The sequence below is a fragment of the Epinephelus fuscoguttatus genome, linkage group LG3, assembly GCF_011397635.1.
Source record: "Epinephelus fuscoguttatus linkage group LG3, E.fuscoguttatus.final_Chr_v1".
Classification (NCBI taxonomy): Eukaryota; Metazoa; Chordata; class Actinopteri; order Perciformes; family Serranidae; genus Epinephelus; species Epinephelus fuscoguttatus.
This window is the reverse complement of record NC_064754.1, coordinates 15,918,781-15,936,480: the sequence shown is the minus strand read 5'-3', so window position 1 is coordinate 15,936,480 and position 17,700 is coordinate 15,918,781. Positions and strand designations below refer to the sequence as shown.

At 40.5% G+C, this 17,700-nt stretch overlaps 1 protein-coding gene across 1 annotated transcript in view; it reads right to left on the bottom strand.

The window, feature by feature from the left end:
- The window catches only part of sorcs3 (sortilin related VPS10 domain containing receptor 3), a 314,383-nt gene that overhangs the window by 79,510 nt on the left and 217,173 nt on the right, over positions 1–17,700 (bottom strand). The window contains exons 8-10 of the mRNA XM_049571881.1: positions 13,824–13,913; positions 13,173–13,352; positions 3,279–3,425 (exon numbers count right to left, since the gene is read on the bottom strand). Of these exons, the coding sequence (XP_049427838.1) occupies positions 3,279–3,425; positions 13,173–13,352; positions 13,824–13,913 (417 nt within the window). The remainder of the gene's footprint in view (positions 1–3,278; positions 3,426–13,172; positions 13,353–13,823; positions 13,914–17,700) is intronic.

Here is a 17,700-nt window from a genome sequence, read left to right as displayed (position 1 = left end):
TCAATCCACATACAACAACAATGTGGGCAGAAATACATGAAAGTGTACAACTGTTCAAACCAGTGAGGCAGCAGCAGCGGCAGCAGCAGCTTTCCCTCACCTGATGCACTCTGGTCTCTCTCATCTGATGCTGACACTGATCTGATGCTGACAGTACTGCGGTGCTTCCTTCATTTGTAAGGTATTCCTGTCGATCACTGTCTTTACAGTCAGGTAGGCCTGTTTTATCCTCATCGACCTCGCTGTTCTCCCTGACAGGCTCTGACGAATATAACAAAGAAAACTATGGACACAGATATTTGTTGGATTTTTTATGCCAGTATTGTCTCTGAAAATGCAGACAATATCATGATGTAAAAACTATGTCACTGTATTATTATCATATATATATTTTTAAATTCATTAAAACTATTTATTTTGGAAATTTCTATCATAATAGTTGTTTAAAGGTAGGGCCTGTTTGAGCTGCGTGGTTCTTTGAGCTAGACGGAGCGACTGGATCTCAGTCAGATCTCAGTGCTGACACTGGAGACACATTAATACCAGGTTGGTATTAAAAAATGTAATAAACATATTTTTATACAATCTGGATACAAGCCACATTTTAATGTAAGGTGTAAAGAGGGTCTATGATGGTGGTGATATATTATTTTGGATCATATTTACAGTAAACATGAGATAAATCAATCTTATTCTCACTGTGAAGTTCATAAATGATAGGGTCAGAACAGAACTGTGGAACAAAAACAAAACCATCACAAAACAAGCCAGATTCATTAGTCTCCCAAAGAGAACCAACTGTGCCTTCATACATTTTGCTAATTGCATTTAATCTGTCATTAATACAAAGAGCGATGGAATTTGCATTAAAGTATGAAGCCAAGTCTCTAGGGCATGCACACAACAGAAGACAATTACATTTGTTCACAGAGCAGAAAAAAAACGTGTCTGCTTTCATCTCTGCAGCAGACAGCGTGTCACTGGTGTAAGGACATCAAGGGCAGTGGGACTGAACAGGGTAATCAAAAGGAATCTACGGCAGTAATTAAAATGTCACATGAATGCGCAATCACAGGGAACCTGTAAGCCACACCGCACAGCCCCGAAATCACCTCTTAAACAGCACGAAGTCCTCCTAATGTCTCAAACATGATTCCTCCTAACAGTCACGCTGTTAGTTTTAGTCGCAGGGAGGCTGTCTAATGAGGAACGAGACGCTGTCAACACATGCAGTGTCTCTGGATGTGCCAGTGTAGCACCTGATCTGACTTATTTATGAAGCACAATTTACAATATCCAAAGTATTTATCATTTAAAAACACCTACATTAAACTCCAGCATTGGGTTTGCCACAGTATGTTGCAGTAAAAGGCAAAGCTGACGTTAAAATTTGTCTACTCGTTTTTAAATGAAATGGCTTATTTTTTCCATGCAGCTTTTTGTGTTTGTGAAGTTATGTATGTGAAGAGGTAAATTGCATTTCAAATTCAGTACCACTTCTTAATAAGGCACCCTACACAGGCTTTTTAATGGCTATTAAATTATTTACTGATGCTTTCTGGAGCAGTTACAGGCCATTAATGAAAACATCTTTCCATTTGCTGATAAGTTAAAAAAAGAAAAATGTAAACAGCTAGTGTGTATCCCATTGTTAATTTATTTTTTTTTTTACCAGATGCCTTGCAGCTCTTTCCCAGATGTCAATGGTAGCACAGCTCATATAAGAAAGCATAAGACCTACCAGTGTGAGTCCTGACTTCTTATTAATATGACAAACACAATCCTTGTATATATTTACATAGAAAGGTTCACTCTACACTTCATTTAGTTGTGCATAATATTAGCTTATTTGTCACTATGTGCCAGACATTGTCACAGCAGGAGCCCTATTGCTTTATTTATATATGTATTTTTGCTGCACTACTCATACGCTGCGTTAATGTTCAGGAAATTACAAATGCCACTGATGATACAAAGAAAACATTTCCTAAATGTTCTTGCAATAGATGTTTTATAACAAGGGCAGTATGTGTGCTGTTAAATGGATACTTTGCCCATTTTCAACCAGCTTTGTGTCATAACAATGTGGGCTGCATGTGTAAATGAAATGTGGTAAATTTCTCTCCATCTGACCAGATATGCCGATCTTTCAGTGCTGGCTCTAGAGCTGTAGTTCAGACTACAGATTGTACTTCCACACTTTCATATACCTGCCACCACTGACATGAAAAGTATAGAAGTAGATCGACATCGCTATTTTCTCTCAAAGGTACACCAAACTCTGATCAAACGGTGCAACTAATCACCACCATTCTGTTACTGAGTTGCTTATTCCTGGCCTCAAATGTTTTCAGAAACATATTTTAGCTAACTTTTTAACTGTAATTCAACACCATTTGTTACCAGGCGGCAGTCATATTCTGTGCGTTCCAGTACTTATACCATCATACTATATAGTATGCCAGAAAAAGATTCAGTATGTCAAAATACATAATATGTCAAATGCAGTATGCCAAAAATACCAGGACGTTCTACTACAATTTTGCATTTTGCAATATGAAAGCCAGCTTGCTTTGCTGACTATTCTGACCCACAATCCTCAGCGCAGCTGACGATACGTCACATTGACTGAGCCGCCAACAGCTGACAGCTTTAAAGCTGTTTGACAGCTGTCAGAAGTCACAATGACGGATGACAGCTTATGTAAGTAACTGATGACCAGTCGAACAGTAATAATAGGAATACTGATTGATTAAGTGAACAAAATAATCAGAAATATTACAAACAACAAAAGGAAATGTTTATGAAAATAACAGTGGCACAGTAATTTCAAACTCCGTGAGTGCCGTTTGTTTTATTTCCAAGGTAACGGATATAAAAGCAAGAGGTTTAAAGTTCAGGGCGTAATGTTATGAGACAGTCGTATGTCCCGACTGTGTACATATTGCACGTAGCAGTATGTACTTTCTAAGGGCAGCTGCAGTACCTTCTAAAAGTAAAAAGAAAAATTATGCATTTTGGAATGCACCCATTGTTTCCTGTGGAAAAACAGCCATGGTCACAATACGTCACCTACCAGCGGAATCGTTTATTGGTCTGGTGTGGCACAGTATATTTTGGTAGTCATAGGTTTTCTACCTCTTGAGCAAAAGCAAATGCCACAGCTGAGAAACCAAAAGGACCAAACCTGGTAACCAATAATCCCTTCTCATCAACTTAAACAACAACAAGAGAAGCAGAAGAAGCTTCTGACCCACAGTAAACGCACAGTATCTTACCAGTATGCAGTGAATGTCGTTTCCTTCCAGGTCAGTAGCCGGAGCCTGCAGCAGCCTCCAGTCCCGGCCTTTATTGTAGGTCATGTACGTCTTGACCTGATTGTCTTGCCTCTTGTTAGCAATCAACATCCCTTTAATTCCCGCCACCTGACAGACACAGATACATAACACTTAGAATCTCGTCTTTATGCAAACCAGCAGGGTGTGTTTTATATTTACCTCTCCCATAACAGTTTAGTCCTCCACTGCAGATGAAAAAGCATACCCAGTGCTCTCATCAGAAAGCGTATTTTGTGTATTGAGGCAGCAATCTTCACAATACAAGCTCAGTTAAATGCAAATGGTGTGCTTATCCTTTCTTGCTGCGTCTGACAGTCTGGCAGACACCATCAGCGGTGTCGACTGCATTTTCTTATTCTGTGCTAAGTGCTATCTGTAATTATATCCTTACACGTCTCAGTAATCCAGACTGTATAAAATGATGACCGCTGAGAAGTGACATGTTGTCTGTTTTCTCACAGTCAGTCTGAATCTCTCCAAACACACACAAGCGTACATGAGAACACACTCGTACAGACACACGTCTCTTTTCCGTAATCCTCCCTGCTAGTTGAGTCTCAGGTTTTAGACACATCCCTCAACTAAACCAAAGCTTGATATGCAATGGGAAGGACTGAGTCACTCCAAATGGTTGCCATAGTGAGGGGCTCCATTCCCTCCCTGAAGGGAGCATGTCTGCGTAAGTGGCACTAATAGGCAGCACATTTGACATTGTCATAGAAACATGGCGCAGAGGATGGATGCGGCTAACGAGGGTCCTCCCGTCCTTATCCAACCCAACCTGTCAATCACTGCAGTTATTATTTATTGCCTCCACCTCCACTATCACATGTGCATGCACGCACGCACGCACGCACACACACACACACACACACACACACACACACACACACACACACACAAACACACACACCTGAACCACTCGTCAACACCAGCATACATTTCTCTCAATCCATCACTCACACCACCCACACTCCACTTTCTTGACAACGAAGTGAAGGACGCAGGCATAGATCTCTATTCTACAGCGGGGATTACTCGTTGCGGTGCAGCATTAAAGGAATACTTCCACAATTTGAGAAATGATTATTTGCCGCCTTTGTTCAGTCATGATTTAAAGCAGTTCTGCCGTGTGCTGCATGCCAAGTGAGTGGAAATGAAAAGAGGATAAAGCATGATGATTGTGCTGCGGCATGTGATTAGAGACAGTGAACGCCACGCAGCTGGTTTTAATAATCTCTGCTACCATCAGTGACGCAAGAGTCATAACTCTTCCCATAAGTAGTTAAAATCTTTTAATACATTTAATAAATATATATATTTTTTTAAACTTTTTTTTCCTCACAGCCCGTTTCGAGGCAGCAGACAATATACAGCAGCTCTGAAACTGTTACTACCGATGGCTCTGAACAAACATCTCTATCTGCTGCGACTGTATAAAGCACCGGACTCTGTTGACTTAGTCCTATTATCATACAATAGGGATTTCTTAAATAACACAGAAGGTGGGTGACTTGATTGGTCAGCACTTACTGCGCAGAGAAGCTGTGTGTGACCCTTTGTTTTGCAATTCAGGCAAATCTAAATATAGCTCATATACTGTATATGGAAAATAAAACGCAAATGTTGCAGTTTATTGCACCATCATCTCACATCAATATGTCAATAGAAATTTATTTTACTGTATCTGTGAAGCAAATTCCTGTTATCTATTCTTTTCTACCGTATGTGTGTGCATTGCTTTGGTTTCAGCTTTGGACACGTGTGTGGAATTAGACAAAATTGATCTGGGTATATCAAAACACCAAGAGGAAGATGAAGTGTGCCAATATACATTGGAATATTTTTATTTTTAATAATGTAATAGCCCTTAATTATCAAGGAGCTTTTACTCTTAGCCATCTGTTTAAGTACCTGGAATTAGATTTTTAGGCCACATCCTGCTGAGCTTTTTTTTTTTTTTTTTTCACTCTTGGTAATTATTTATTTCCCCCTTATAAATCATCAATGCTCCAGAAGCGCTCTTGTTGCTGTTCCTTTTTTGTTTCTCTGCAAGGCTGATCACAAGCTGAAGCCCAAGCTGACATATTTAATTTGCTTTTGTCAATATAACCTTAGTTTAAAATTCAAATTCAATTTTTAATACAGAAAACAGATTCAAAGAGTGGAAACCAGAGAGGATATCAGAGATTTTCTTTAATAAAAGACCAAACTCATTGATCAATTATCAGGATTGTTCTATTTCTTTATTTACAAGCAAATCCGGTGGGCCACAAACATTGTTAGACGTTGACATTTGGTTAAATTTAGGTTGTGGCGTCTTTAACAACTCGGATGAGGAGAGGATTTCCCCTGTGGAAGAATACGACCATAATCATAAGTTTAGTGGCTTATCTAATATTCATGGACAATAAAAAATCAGAGTAGTGTCTTGGTTATAATGGGCTTCTTTACCAGGTGATCTGGGTCCTGTTTTTTTAGTAAGAACATCGGGTCGGCATGGCCATTCACATGACTGTCAGCATACAGTGGCTTGTTGTCAACCGGGACTGGACAACTGAGGGTTGATAAAAATATTACAATACAGATCATCTCTATATCAACACAACATAGAGACTACAGCAAAAGTACATCCTTGGCAAACTGCTGCTCACTATAATGTGGAGTATTAGCATTTTACACTCCAGAATAGAGCCGGGCAATGTATCGATATGAGATGGATATTATGACATGAGACTAGATATCGTCTTAGATTTTGGATAATGGGATATCGTAAGTGTTGTTTCCTGGTTTTAAAGGCTGCATTACAGTAAAGTGATGTCATCCTCTGAACTTAACTGACTGTTCCAGCTGTCCATATCATTTCATCATACCAATAGTCAACCCTACAATATGGTTGGAAGGTTGCAATATCAAAATTGAGGGGGACCAAAATTCAATGTCAGGACAAAGTCTAATGCCAGCGTCAATTTGAGGTAGAGTACTGGTGACAGACGACATTTACATTTTGTTGGTTTTGAGTTGTGCTGTTAAATAACCACAATTTAATGTCTTCCAAACCTCTCATGCCAATGTCATGTTGACATGGAACAAAACTTAATGTCTTAACGTCCACACAACATGAAAGTCTAACATCCGAAGACATTTAAAATATTGGCATCTTGATTTCCATTCCAACCAAAATATTAACATCTGACGCAAGAGTTTGATTCATTAATTCATTCATTTTCCAAAACTGCTTATCCTGTTGGAAGTCGCGGGGGGCTGGAGCTTGTCAGCTGACAATGGCTGAGAGGCAGGGTGCACCCTGGACAGGTCATCAGACTATAACAAGGCTGACACATAGAGTCAGACAACCATTCACACTCACATTCACACCTACGGCCATTTTAGAGTCACCAATTAGCCTAACCCACATGTCTTTGGACTGTGGGAGGATGCCGGAGTACCCGGAGTAAACCCACGCTCCCCCACCCCAGGCTTTGAACCCCTCACCCTGGATTCAAACCAGGAACCCCCTTGCTGTGAGGTGACAATGCTAACCACTGCACCACAGAAGAGTTTAATGTCTTCCTGATGTCAAATTGACACTCCGTGCCAGCTGTGAAAGAGTTAACTATCCATTTCTGCTCCACTTTGCACCTAAAGCTGCATTATTTGCTGTATTTTTAGGCAACTCGGGGGCAATGGAACAGGCTTAAAATGCAGCAAAGGCATATTATAAAGCTGATATGGTGTACATTACCAAAGGGTTGCCTGTTTACCCATAGCACAAACAAAGAAACATTACCATTAATTAGGAGTCGTGTTTGTGTCCACTAGTGATCTGTAGATTGCAGTTATGTCCTCAGGCACTGTGGTAAATCGACAGATCAGGTGGGTCAGGTCATAAAATTATCATTCGGATTAAAAGCAAATGGATTGTGCGTGGGTGAAATAATACATCATTAATGAGGAAAATATTAATGTCATTCTCTAAAATGCAGAGCTGCTGTGCTGCAGCAGAGACCCCATTATGCGAGAAACTGAGCATTTATGCACGAGAAACAGCGTAACTTCAATGATTATTTCAGGAGGTTTAGATCTGTTTCCTCTGTCAAGTGTACAGTTTTTAGTTTTGTTGCTTAAATGTCCACCAATATTTGCTGCAGTGTCAATACTGTGCATGGAAACCTCAGCAATTACTAAAAGCAGCTTCTGTAATCATTAAAATAAATGGATAAATGAAACACTCATACATCAATAAAATACATAATTTAAAAAGCAACGTAGCCTACAAGGACAGTAAGGGGTAGGTGAAATGTCCATGCAAGTGCAGGTCTCTAAATCAGATGATGGCTGGGTGGTTGATGGATGATTTATGCATACACTCCTGTCCAGATGGCATCAGGTCTCAATCCACAGCACAGAAAACATCCAGTTCTTTAGCTCTTTGTTGGTGACATTGGTTTGTAAGGCAAGTTTTTGTAAAACCGTAACAATGAGCTAAATGATGCTAAAGCCCCGTTTCTACCAAACACTTTCAGTATGGTACTTTTGAAACCAAAAGTAACCCTTCAAACATGGTACCTAGACCCTAGGTCCGATTAGCGTTTCCACCGCAAACAGTGCTCTTAAATGTGGGCGGGGTTGTTGTCACTCACTGCTCCGTCCAGTACTCACTGCATTTCCTCCTTTATCAGTCTGCACCTTGTTTATCGTCCACAGAACGAGGCTGCACGCCAACATTTTCAGAACAAAATAGAACAGGCTGCAGTGAGAGTCTCTCTCCATGGGATATTTAAAAATAGTGGGTTGATGTATTTAGTCCTTCTCAGGCAAGCTCAGGAGTTTAGTGTTGCTGAAGCCCTTTTTTTTCTCTGAGTGAGGATTCGAATATATGCAGTTCACATAATCCAGTCGAAACACTTGTAGTTATTACGAAAAATCCAAGTCCAAGTCACGATTTCATCCAAGAGATCCAAGTCATCCAAGAGAGACAGTCAAAACTAATGGTGTGGTCAAAGTTGACATATGAAATTTCAGGTGTGCTGATGGATTCATGTCGTCAACACATACATTGAGTAACATTACAAATTAATGTTCCACCTTAAAAGTCACCAACAGTCAGCCCAGTGAATTGCATTATTTGTTGTATTTTTAGGCCACTCTGGGGCAATGGAACAAGCTGAAAATGCAGCAAAGGCATATTATAAAGTTGATAAGATGAACAATGGTTACACGAGCCTCAAAATCAGCTGCAACTCAGTCCTGAGCAGAGTGACCGCTACTGACCAATCAACAGACTGCAATGTTCACAACTCCACCTTTTACTAGGTACCTCAACAGAGGGGGGACCAAAAGTGGGGACGGTTATGGGATGGTTCCATTGGTACCATCCACAACTTTTCACAGTGGAAACGGAAAGAAAGCGTACTGAACTGAACTGTACCGTACCATACTGCTAGGTGGAAATGGAAAAGTGGCTAAAGAGGTCTTTAAAGCTGAAGGGACCTACAGACCTGCATTATAATTATTACATAAGTGGTTTGGTCACTACAACTGACCCCCCATTTAAATAACACATAGCAATTTGATGCATTGACGATATTCAAAATACTGACAAGTGCAGCTTTAAAGTTATTCTGTATTTTACAAAATGTCACTGTATATTTCACTTTTAATATTTAAACAGATCTAAACAGACATCACATCAAAAACACTTAACAACTCAAGCTTTTCACTATCATCTGAAAGCACCTCATCCACCAGGTTGATGCTGTTCTGGTGCTAAGCAATTTGTCATTTAAGACTTGCTGATTTCCATGTTATCTAATGAGAGGAGTAGAGCCCATGCGTCTGTCCATTTCAAAATTTCTGGTAGATTAAGACATGTCTACCAATCTAGAAAAAACACAGTGAGAAGGAGCATCTGTACTAAACAGCAGGGATTTTGCAGTTATTTAATGTGAAACAATTTAACATTTTACAATTTATCATATGGCTCATTTGTTAGATCACAGCATTGTTGGTTTAAGCCTTCTGGCTAAAAAAAACTGAAAAATAAATAAATCAAAAACAACCATGAAGGGCCACATTATCACGAGTATAAGCATTATCCAGATCATCTAATACTCTTCACTGACAACAATCCACTTCAGGTCTCCAATCAATCATTCAGAGCTGTTTATAGCCAAGGAGAGAAAGAGATGAATGATTCCTAACACAGTGAGCCCAGGCCAATCAGAGCGATAATTGTCGGAGAGCCACCTGCTAAACCACCTCTCAGATTGGAGGGACGTTTAGCGGGTGATGTAGAGCCCTGATGTCAACAGAAAATTAGTTTGCACAACAAAGGCTCATGATTACAGAATTTGCCCTTATCCAATCTGATTGACAATAAAATCATCCTTCTAATTTGGAAGATAATTGTGCAATTTTCTGTGTGGAAATAGCGTAATTGATTTTAGGGAGGAGGATGCAAAGAGAAGAGAAGCTTTGTGGGAAGACACATGACTTCTAAGTAGGGGAACAAAACAACTTTCACTGCTTTTCTGTCTCCCCTCTGCTCTGACTGGAGCTGTGTCTTCTCTCTGGAACATTAGTTCTGTGAAGTGCAGTTTGTCAGGATCTAACAGCAATAAATGGGATGAGTTCCATAGCATATATCTTACCCTGTGTAATGGCTCTGATTTATCAGAGGCAACAGTGTATCATCTATCTCTTGTTTAGGTTCTGATCAAGAACAGAGCTGTGACCGTGTGACAAATGTAATTAAAACGGCTTATCATTGCATGCTGCATGGTGAAATGCCTTTACTGCCGCATGGTAATAGGAGGTGCACACACACTCAGAGCCACACACACATAACACATACTGTGCAGGAGAGGTAATGGCATTGTTAATTACCACACTGCTGCCACTGCTGCTGGCCAATATCTCACTTCCTTCACTCTCAGCCACACCTGCCAGTGTAGGAGTGATAAACTGGGTTCACTAGGGAGTAGAGAATGAGGGAAATCTACTTCCCTGCTATGAATGCTAATGCAAACACATACAGTAGCTAGCCAGTAAGCTAACAAGGTCATTACAAGTCCAGAGGTGCATGGCAATGAGCCCCATTAAGCATGCTCTTTATACTGCATATGTCTGCTGCCAGGAAGATGGACGACGACAGCCTGTAATGCAAACCTAACCATGTGAGACAAGTAAGTGTAACACAAACTCCAAAGTCTGTGTATGCAAAGCAAACAATACAAACTGGGCAACTGCAGTCATTTTTGTCTTTACCATACATACAGGCTGTATACTGTCTGCCCAGTACCAAACATCATACAACATCAGCAAATACATGACCTAGCGGAGCATTCAGCACCTTAAAGCCAGATGTTTCTCTCAGCAAGTAGTGGGTGGAGGGAATATTGGACACAGTTCATTAGGTGCCATAAACATATCTAATGTTATGTTTACTAATGTCCGCTGAATATGTAAGTAGGTGATTGTTTGGTCACACATTCATCACTGTAGCATGGTGATACTATATCAGTGTTGTGTTTACAGCTTTGAGTACTGCTCCCACATGATCAAAAACCAGTATGTAGTTCAGTGACGTGTATAATGTTCATAAACATCAGCAGCTGCAGCAGCATTGTCATCATTAATATTTTTGCCTTATTTATAATAGCACGACTTTAAAATAAATAAGATAACCAAGCACCATAATGTTTGGGTTGAACCAAGTGGCAACAAAGCAATGTAGAAGTGCCAAATACTGCAGTTCCTCAACTGGCCACTTGAGGCTGCCTCCAAGAGTGAGTCAATCAACACAGACCCCCATGTTAAAATGCCCAACTTTACAGCTGAAATACACATGTTCACAGCCCGGCATAAAAACGTAATTTCAACATTTATAACGACTGTACGGGGGTGAATATTAAAATTTAAAAACTTGGTTAAATCTAATTAAGACTTGAAGTTATGCATATTTACGGGTGAGGCTGCTCTGAGTGCCATTTATTGTGTTAGTTTGAATAAAATTGGACTTTTAAAATACATGTTAGTCCAACTGAAATGGTACTACATTGAATTTCTAAAAGTCGGACTAACACACCAAGATAATGCAATTGAAAGTTGAATTACTCCTGCATCAGACCCAAACTGGCCAAGACACTCTGAGCATGCTCCACAGTTTTTGCCCCAGGCTTTGACCTGGAAGTCGAATAGCATTGAATGCGTATCATAAAAAGAAGCCGGTAACAACATGGCAAACTCTACATCCAGAGCTGTGCGCTTTTTAGACGTTTTTTGTCTAATGTGAAGTAATACATACCAGTACATATATGAATATATGGAAAACACTTACAGTGATTATGATTACAGTGAGCAACCAAAAGAACCAAAAGAGTTATTTTACGGGTAAGTTCGCTAACAGCAGGTGGAAGATATGAGCCGTGTTGCTTTAAAGAAACGGTCCACTCATCATGAGCGCTGAAAGTAGGCGCAGGTGGTTTTACTGATGTAAACACTACATCAACAGGCTCTTTGCTGCTAGGAGTGGCACTAAGGTTAGCTTGCTGCTCCCGACCTGCCATTAGTAATGTAGGATTTGACCTTCAAAACTCTGTTGGGTCACCCTTGGACTCTGTTCGTATTCTCTTTGTGTTGCCCTTGTGGATCCAGGCCAACACTGTTGTAATGTAACATTATACCAGTGGGCGCAGCGTTACAGCATTTCGGTTGCTGGAGCTGATTGTGGCTCCTGACAGAGAAAAATAGGCTAGCGTCAACGGAAACAGGTAAGCATCACATATGCCCCTTGGGTAATGAGGTTTATTCAGGGACCAGGGATGCACAATGATATCAGCACAGGCCAATATCAGCTTTAAAATGAACAATTGACCAACATGGTTTTTCTCATTGTGCACAATAAAAGAATGTTGCATATATTGAAAGATTTTGTATTTCATGTCTCCATCTGCTGGTGGGCCATAACGGCAAGAGTATGCATCTCTAATATGATGTTAATTCCACTACAGAAGAGACTTGATCCCTAAAATTATGTAGGGAAAATAAGCAAATACATCGCCAAAGAAGTCTTACATATCAGCATATTGGGAGTCCAATACCATGCATCCCTGTTAGGGACATCATGAATTGCCCAGAGAACCTGATATGGGAGAGTGGCAGTTTGTGAGAAGAACAAGTTCCAGTACATCAAATGGTAAAATGTAGAGGTACTGGCCCATGTTAAGCTCTGCATTTCCCATAATGTAGCCTGCTAGCCTGTAAAATGCCCACACTCCAAATGCCCATGATTGCAGTTTGTGACCCAGACAGTCTGTTAAAAATTGGTAACCTGGTGACACCATCAGGAGTCTGATTCACATAGCTCCTTCAGAGCCACTTCAGTCCTAAAACTAGTCCTCATGAACTAATCTTTCAATCCTGTGTTTTATTGTCCGATAACATTTGGATCAGATGTGGGCCTCGAAAATGTGAAGTATTTGCTCCAGAGAAGAATACAACATTTTATAAGCTGCAAAATTCAGCAGCAGCGAGGCAACTATTGGGTCACTGGTATCGATTGACAACCCTATTGATGCACCCGTCTGAGATACAAGTTATTTTGTGTAATGGGACATAAAAATCAAAATGTATTGCACATTTAACCACGAGCAATTGGAAAAAAAAACCCATTTGCACTGCTGTTTGTGTGCTGCCACATGCATGAGACTGTACTTTATGGCAGATCTATAGTAAGAAAGCAATAGTCCTTGTAACTTCCTATAGATTCAATCAACGAAAACCTCACTGTATGTATCCCCCCCAGGGTGACCACTTTCATCAAGATACTACCTCATACAGGTCCAGCATCTGGTTCCCTCCGATGCCCCTAGTAGTCTTGACATTTTCCATGGCCAAGGTGAAGTAGATCCCTCTGGTGTCAGACAAGTAGAGGTTATAGGTGTCATTCTGGTTCCACTCCTGCACCGCGGCAAATACCTGCTTCTCATCAGTGCTGACAATGTGTAAATCCTATCAGGGAGCAGGGAAAGATTAAGAGGAGTTATGACTGGAAGCGGAAAGGTGACGGATTAGAACATGCTGACCCTGTGGGACTGGTCATGAGATCAATGCTGCGGTGTGAATATAAATGCTTGACGACATACTGTAATGTATAGCTTACTCAGGGGCTCGCTCTAAGTGTGGTACCACTACTAAAAGCAGGACTTTAAGAGGACAACATGCCAGATTTTAAGGGAAAGCAGACGAATAAAAGTAAAGCTGGTGACACGCCTGTGGCTTAATGCATTTTTTAACCAATCTACATAAATTTTGCCATTGTAACAGAGTCAAATTCACAAGCTTGCAAGGCTAGGAATGGAAATACTTAATTGAGTCTATGATTAATTAACTCTGTGACACTCTAAAATTAAAACAGATTTGTATGAGTCATAGAAAGGAAGAAGTCAAAATACTTGCCAGGCTAATTTTGCTGCAACTTACTTTTGGCAGGGAATATTTGGGTAGCTTGATCTGTATGAACGAGTCTCTCTTGTAGGACACATAATAGGTGGCTCGCCCTGATGTAGGAACCTAAAACACATAAAGCATAATTAATTTCATACAATGGATATAAAGCAGGGTTGTAATCACCTATTTAACATTGGGGGACCCAACCCTTGAGGAGGGGATTCCCCCTAGAAGATATTTTTCAGAAATTCAGCAGCTAATGTGGCCATTTTAGAGCATTTTGAAAAAAAAAAAAAATCTTTGATCAGGGTCAATTTGTGATAACTGAGTGCCATTTTAGGGTTGAGGTGAGGCCCTGTTCATTCCTATGAGTTTTGTTTAGAGGTACATGAAGCCAAAACCGCTTGATGGCATTTCCTGGATCTTGCACATTGTGCCCCAATAGAGCAAGACACTTTCTCACTCTGATCTCATCACATATCGACATATGGTCATGGACTTTTCACGTCTAGATGTGACGTGAAAGGCACCCGGGTGAATTGGTTGTTGACATTCTGGGACACAGTGTCAAGTTCTGCCTGTTACATGAATTGTCTTCTTTCAAAATACGCTTCGGTTTTCACCGGTAATTTACCATTTACATACTGTCTCTCAAAATAAATGCACTGTGTCAATACAACAGCGCAAATTGACGTTTTTTTTTTCCCTCCAACAACAAAAGCGCATGGCTAGGTTTAGGACAGAAGAACAGGGTTTGGCTTTATAATCTTATGGGCCGTGAACACTGCTCTTCTAGGTGTAAGTCTGGACCCATCCCACCTGCCCTACTTGGACTTTTGCTGCTGTGACTTTGATCTTGCCCCTCTGTATTTTCCCCTGACATCACCGAGCGCCATTAAACCATGACAACAACCGGCTGCATACCATGCTGATGTCAAAGGACAGGTTTTTTCGCTAGTGTGTGACGCTGCAAGTCACTGCCCAGGTACCGGATTTTGGCGACTTCAAAGTCAGACTGGGTTTGCACAGAAGACTTACAGCAGCCAAGCATGACCAAGAGGCTACCCTCTGCCAGTTGAGCATGTGGTGTCAGGTTCAGCCCTCCGCATGAATTGGAATAAAATCATGCTGCTCTTCGAGACTTTCCAAATGTTATCGGGCCAAGTGGATCAAATCCTGATAGTGGAACAAGCTGTTTGGGGGGGTTTGTGAAGCTCAAAAAAAAAATCCACTGATTTACAAATGCCTCTTTTGGGGTCCCCATTGCATCACGTGACTGACCTGATTGTTGTAATTCCACTTTTGGCCTCTATGTAAAGTTGGCCTCAAGGCTAGGCACTGTTCTGGGGGGATTGGTACATACCCTATGACTGTTTCTCACATATCACACTATGATTTTTTATGACATTTCTATGGATATACTAACACTTAACAAAAACCATAACAGTCAACAGTGATATAGCATCCATGACACTCATATTACATTCTAGTTTTTTCACTTTTTAACACATTGGGAAGATGAGAAATAGAGACAGTACAGTGTTTGACACTGATTTTACGTACTCCCAGTAGTCAAGCAAAGCCTTCTGCCAATGTACAGCAACACCACATGGACAAACCATACGCGGAACTGCAGAACACCTTAATACTAGAACAAGTAGTAATAATAATGGCAATTTGATAAGTTTATTGATGCTTATGATTTAATTTGCTAATGATGGTTGTGCATGGTTACTTGCAGTAGCAATGCGTTTCTTTTTCTTTAGGCTATTTTGTTTTAACAATATATTGAGGGGGGAAATTTTGAGCATATTTGAAAGTTGGGGGCTGTGAGTCTATATTATAATAACTGCCTAGTAAAGTACAGTTTTTTCCTCTAGTATCTGGAGTTTGCTTTTATTTGAGCTTTGTTTTAGCAACATTTTACTTCTCTTTCACTATTTCTCTTAGCCCTGTAGTGATGGAGCTGTGCTGCTGAACAAATACAGGGGGCACCTTGTATCAAGGCCTCATGTGTAACCTCATCACTGACACCATGTCATATTTTCTCCAATCAATTAAAGTGGTGGGTGAAAGCACACATCAATCTTTCTCTCTCTCTTTCTCTCCTTCTCTTTGTCCTGTTGGTTTTCAAGGCTCTGCTGGATACACAGGGTAATTTTTTTTTTTTTTTTTTTCAGGGAGACTTGGTCATTTATAGCGATCTCCTGGCTTGCATTCAGAGGATGCTGCCCTCTCTAGGTGTCAATGCACTCGGTGGTTTCAAAGTGGACTTTGGTAAATATCTCGTAGGACAATCAATAGTCTCATTATTCTTTGTCAAGAGAAATCTTTAAGTTGCCTAACCAAGCCTCATCTGCAGGCTAAGAAAAAAAGAAGTCGTCCATAATGGTCTAGACCCTTTGCAAACACTTAAAGCTGTTAGCTGTTAGCTTATGCAGCAAGAAAATACGGGGCTGGCGGGTGCTGGAGGACTGTCATTAGCCTAGAGGCCATGGGCGTCAAGCACTATATACATATACACACACACATAGAGACATGGAGCAAAGTGAGACTGCAGGCCCTAAACTCCCTCCTATCAATAACAACATGAAATTCATTAGAGGAAAACCTTCAAACTAAACGTGTGGCTCTCTGCTGAAGAGAAGTGATATCAGTTTTAATGTTGTATGACAGGGCTGATTCTTTTACTGATCCTGTAAGTGCTTTGAATGGCTCAGAAGAGAGAAAACAAGCTCGGAGAGGAAATATAGCAGACTACCACTGAGCACTGCAGAACAAGTCCCACATGCAATCGAGGGAAGGAGCAGGAGATCGATGTTGGGGTAACCAGAGGCGGTTTGAACTTTAAGAGGAATTGGTATGATTGATTTTTTTTTTCCCATCCCTTTTAGGATCTTTCGTCTGTGACGCATACGTGTTAAAATGTGGAGGTGCTAGAACTGAAGGGGAGGTTTAGGTTGAGTGGTTGTGAGTTTACTTGAAAGACTTCAGAGAGGTCAAACAGGATTGAAGGATCTTTGGAGAACAACTCTATTTCTTTGTCTAATGTGCTGCCAAGGCCAGTGAGGGTTTCGCAGGAAGGCCTTGCCTGTAGGTGGCTCAGGTAAGTGGGCTTCTGAACAATCCCTGTTCTCTACTGAATAAAACATTTAGTGGGATCAAACACCTGGAAGAGCACCGTCACAAGTAATACTACAACTGCTGCTACTAACAATAATAACACAAGGCAGAATTTATTAGTTTAATGTTCTTAATATATCATTAATAGCACAAATATACATGTGCAGAGTACATTTGGTGCCGTAGGGTGATTCAGGTTTACAAGTTTTGCACAGGCTGTTGTCAAACTACGTGATGCTTGATGGACTGTGGAGAGGTGAGGGGATCAGAGTGTGGAGGATTTTATAAATGATGGGAGATCAGCTTGTTGTAACAGAGTCAGGGAAGGTTTTTGGATCAGCTTGTTGTAACAGAGTCAGGGAAGGTTTTCAGAGGACATGGGTCACTTAACTATCGGAGGCAAGAGATTTATCTGAAGAATGTTGGAGGTGGTGCCAGCAGTTGCATGCTTGAACATGCATTGGTATTTTTACAACCTTTGGAAAGAGTTATATTTCAAAGAGGTAAAGAGATAGGAACAAAACTGTTATCCCTAAACAAAGAAGCTGAAAACAACTTTTTAGGACATAAAGCACCACAACAATTGTTGGAGGTAAATTTGAATAAAACTGCAGTTGTTGTGGACTAGCCATGTAATTATGCTGACTTTTCCTGTTGACTTTTAAACGCATGAAACCTCATTTGCACAATGTCAAAGTAAATAATATTCATGCTGTAGAGGAAATTAAAACACAACCCATAAATTGCATCTGTGTTACTTGGAATTCAGGACATTACCATTTCAGAT